Source organism: Nicotiana attenuata, chromosome 12, assembly GCF_001879085.1.
Source record: "Nicotiana attenuata strain UT chromosome 12, NIATTr2, whole genome shotgun sequence".
NCBI lineage: Eukaryota > Viridiplantae > Streptophyta > Magnoliopsida > Solanales > Solanaceae > Nicotiana > Nicotiana attenuata.
Genome location: NC_032000.1, coordinates 19,786,828 through 19,790,273, shown reverse-complemented (window position 1 = coordinate 19,790,273; position 3,446 = coordinate 19,786,828). Strand labels below are relative to the sequence as shown.

The following is a 3,446-nucleotide window of genomic DNA, read 5'->3' as shown; positions in this document are numbered from 1 at the left end:
CCACTATCCAGACATTCCATCAAAACCAAGTCCATGTAGTTGGCAATGTGCCTTCTTTCCTGCCTAGGCAGCACAGACTTATAGACGAATTCAAACAACACCTTGTGGGATGGCTTCATTTCACTTTTATACACAACCTTAGCCTCATTCACTTCTTTGCTATCATAGAATTTTCTAGTAATGGCTAGGGCAGTAGGAAGGGAGTCCAGACTTGGCCATTTTTGTCTTGTGTGATCATCATAACCTTCAGAAGGTATACCATGGATTTCACCCAGCTCTTTTGCATCAAAAGACAATTAAACCCCTTTCACCAGGCTGGTGACTCTTCCATCCTTGACCTCTGCATTTGCCATGAATTCAATTATCTCATTTCTGGCCAGCCTGCCATCTAACTGAAGGACCATGTCCTTCCACCCCTGAACCTCTAGCCTTTCCTCCAAGTCCTTCAAGGGTCTACCCTTCAAGATGGTTCGTTTGCCAAACTAGCCCAGCTTGTCCTGTTCATTATCTGATTCATCCTCTTCTTCACCACTCCAATCTTCTTATTCAGTAATTTTAACTTGTTTGGCTTTCACACCAGACCTTGTCCGTTTAGCCAAAGTAGATGGTTCAGCAGACTTGGATACAGATGAAGATTTCTTTGAGGAAGTCTTGGCTTTCTTGGGCTTAGGGGTCTGAACCTCCATCTCCACAGTCATATGTTCACCTTGATGGACCCGGTCCATCTTATCCACATCACTAGCCTCAACAAGCTCTGACACCTTTGCTTTCCCTTTGTCTATTCTTTTCTTCTTACTTTCTTCCAAAGCTTTCTGCAACGCCTCCTCACTTTGCTTCAACTTACTCCTTGTGGCCCTTCCTTTTGGTAAAGGAATATCAGTAGTTTCAGGAGAAACAGTCCTTTTCTTGTTGGTTCTTGCAGTGCCAGGAGTCTTTCGTGTTGGAGTTCTCCTTTTCTTGGGTTTATAGCTGGCACCAACCTTCTTCAGAAGATCTGCTAGGGTCTCTTCAATAGATGAACCAGGTTCATCTGTATGCTTTCTAAGATTTACTAGTCCTTCAGCAGCCTCCCCTGAACCACTTCCCCCTGTTTTCTTGCTACTCTCTACCACCTTTTCTGGCTCAGCCCCACAGATAGCCATTTTAACCGTTTCAGAGGTGGGTGAGGAATCAGCCACTTCTTTCCCTTTTCCCTTCTCATCATTACGCACACCCTCACTCTCTGTTTCTTTTTCTCTTTCATTTTCACCTCCTCTCCTTCTTAACTCAGTCGTTTCCACATCCACAACAGACCCAAGCAAAACAAATCGATTTTCCAAATTTTCAGTTAGATCAGAAATTACCTCAGTAGAAGGATTTTGCACAGATGTTGCCTGCTCAGAATCAGAAGACCCAGTTCCTTCCCTCTCACTCACAGACTTGAAAGAATCATCAGAATTTTTGGAATCTTTGCCTTGACTAGCTTTTAACTGTGCGTTTAATTTACTTGAAAGCGCACCTGTAGCCACAGTTTTGCGAGCAAGCATCTTTACTCGCATTCTTCTAGGTTGAGGGGTAGTGCTGGGTTGAGGAGTAGTGGAGGAATCGGAGGGAGTAGGTGGAGGAGGTGTGCCTGGGTTATCTTGAGGGTTTTGTCATTCTTTGTAAATAAAAAATGGAAGGTTTGAATTTTGGAAGAGAAAAGAAGAGAAGACAGAAAATTGTGACGGTTTTTGAAAATTATGGGAGAGTGGCAGTGGTAATGATGATGGATTTAAAGGGAGAGGATAATTAATACACAACGGCAGCTTTTAGTAGTCAAATAGAAGTCTAATCACCTTGAAATTGCAGGTTGAACAGGCGGTTAAGCTTCCCTGGAATCTAGGCATTTTGATACGGTGAGGAGTATAGTTGAAACGGAACTGGTTCAAACTTTAAAGAATAAGCTTTTTGAAGTTTGGGAACATAGGTAGGACTCTGCTCATGAATTAAATATTAATATTTCTAATTGTGCAGAGTGTAAAAAATATACCTTGTTATTCAGATGAACCAGTACTGATGAACCAGGTTCTTTACTGAGAATCCTCTTGATCATGCCTCAATTTGCCAAAATAGAGAAAACTTTTGTTAGAGATCAGTGAGTCATATTAACACATGGCACAGGAGTATACTATTTACAGTATGAGACTGAGCAAAGATTAATCTAGGTATTTACACAAGTTCCAGATTTCCTAACCAAAATTTTATTTTTTTCATTGTGCATTCTGAACTGGTTCCATTAGGTGATCTTAATCATCCCTAATTCTAACCTATTCCTTTCAAAGCTTTCTCTATTCAGTACTTTTGTAAAGATGTCAGCAATCTGCTTATCATTAGCACAAAATTCTATAGTGACCAATCATTTCTCGTAGTTGTCCCTTAAAAAATGGTGTCTAACATCTATGTGCTTAGTTCTCTTATGATGAACTGGGTTCTTTGTCATACTAATAGCACTAGTGTTACCACAAAAAATAGGGATGCAACCAACATCAATACCAAAATCCATTAACTGTTGTTTGATCCACAACAATTAAGAACAACAAGAAGCAGCAGCAACATACTCAGCTTCATCAGTAGATAAGGCCAGTGAATTTTTTTTTAGTAGCCCATGACACAATACATGAACCAAGAAAGTGTGCCATACCTGAGGTGCTCTTCCTGTCCACAAGGAAACCTGCATATTCAGCGTCAGCATATCCCACTAGGTTAAAGTTACTACCTTTTGGATACCAAAGGCAAAGGTCAATAGTTCCTTTCAAGTATCACAATATTCTCTTGACAGTGGTCAAGTGGGATTCCTTTGGATTTTCTTGAAATCGAGCACAAAGCCCTACACTGAAAACAATGTCAGGTCTGCTAGCAGTAAGATACAAAAGTCAACCAATCATACCCCTATACAACTTCTGATCAACATATGAACCAGGTTCATCTATGTCCAATTTTGTGGCTGTTGCAATAGGAGTATCTATTTCCTTTGATTTGTCCATTTTAAACTTCTTGAGCAACTCTTTACATATTTCTGTTGATGGATCATGGTTCCATTTGAGTTTTGTTTAATTTGTAGGCCTAAAAAGAAATTAAGCTCACCCATCATAATCATTCAAATTCACTCCCCATTAGTCTAGCAAATTCCTTACTTAGTTTTTCATTGGTTGCTCCAAAAATTATGTCATCAACATATATTTGTACTACTAGAAGATCTTTACCTTTTTCCCTCAAGAATAGAGTGTTATCAATTTTACCTCTCTTGTAGCTATGTTCAAGCAGAAATTTTGATAGTCATTCGTACCATGTTCTAGGAGCCTGCTTGAGTCCATAGAGTGCCTTGTCAAGTCTGTATACATGATCAGGATACTCCTTGCTTTCAAATCCTGGAGGTTGCTCGACAAACACTTCTTCTTTATAGTAGCCATTGAGGAAGGCACTCT

The 3,446-nt window shown here is 40.0% G+C and overlaps 1 protein-coding gene across 1 annotated transcript; it reads right to left on the bottom strand.

Annotated features, from left to right (window-relative positions):
• On the bottom strand, nucleotides 543-1,538 carry LOC109235941 (splicing regulatory glutamine/lysine-rich protein 1-like). Its single transcript, XM_019402185.1, has one exon. The coding sequence runs from the start codon at nucleotides 1,536-1,538 to the stop codon at nucleotides 543-545; it is 996 nt and encodes a 331-aa protein (XP_019257730.1).

Bases quoted from the DNA above. Each gene is read 5' to 3' on its own strand.
- LOC109235941 (XM_019402185.1), bottom strand. From the start codon at position 1,538: ATGCGAGTAAAGATGCTTGCTCGCAAAACTGTGGCTACAGGTGCGCTT.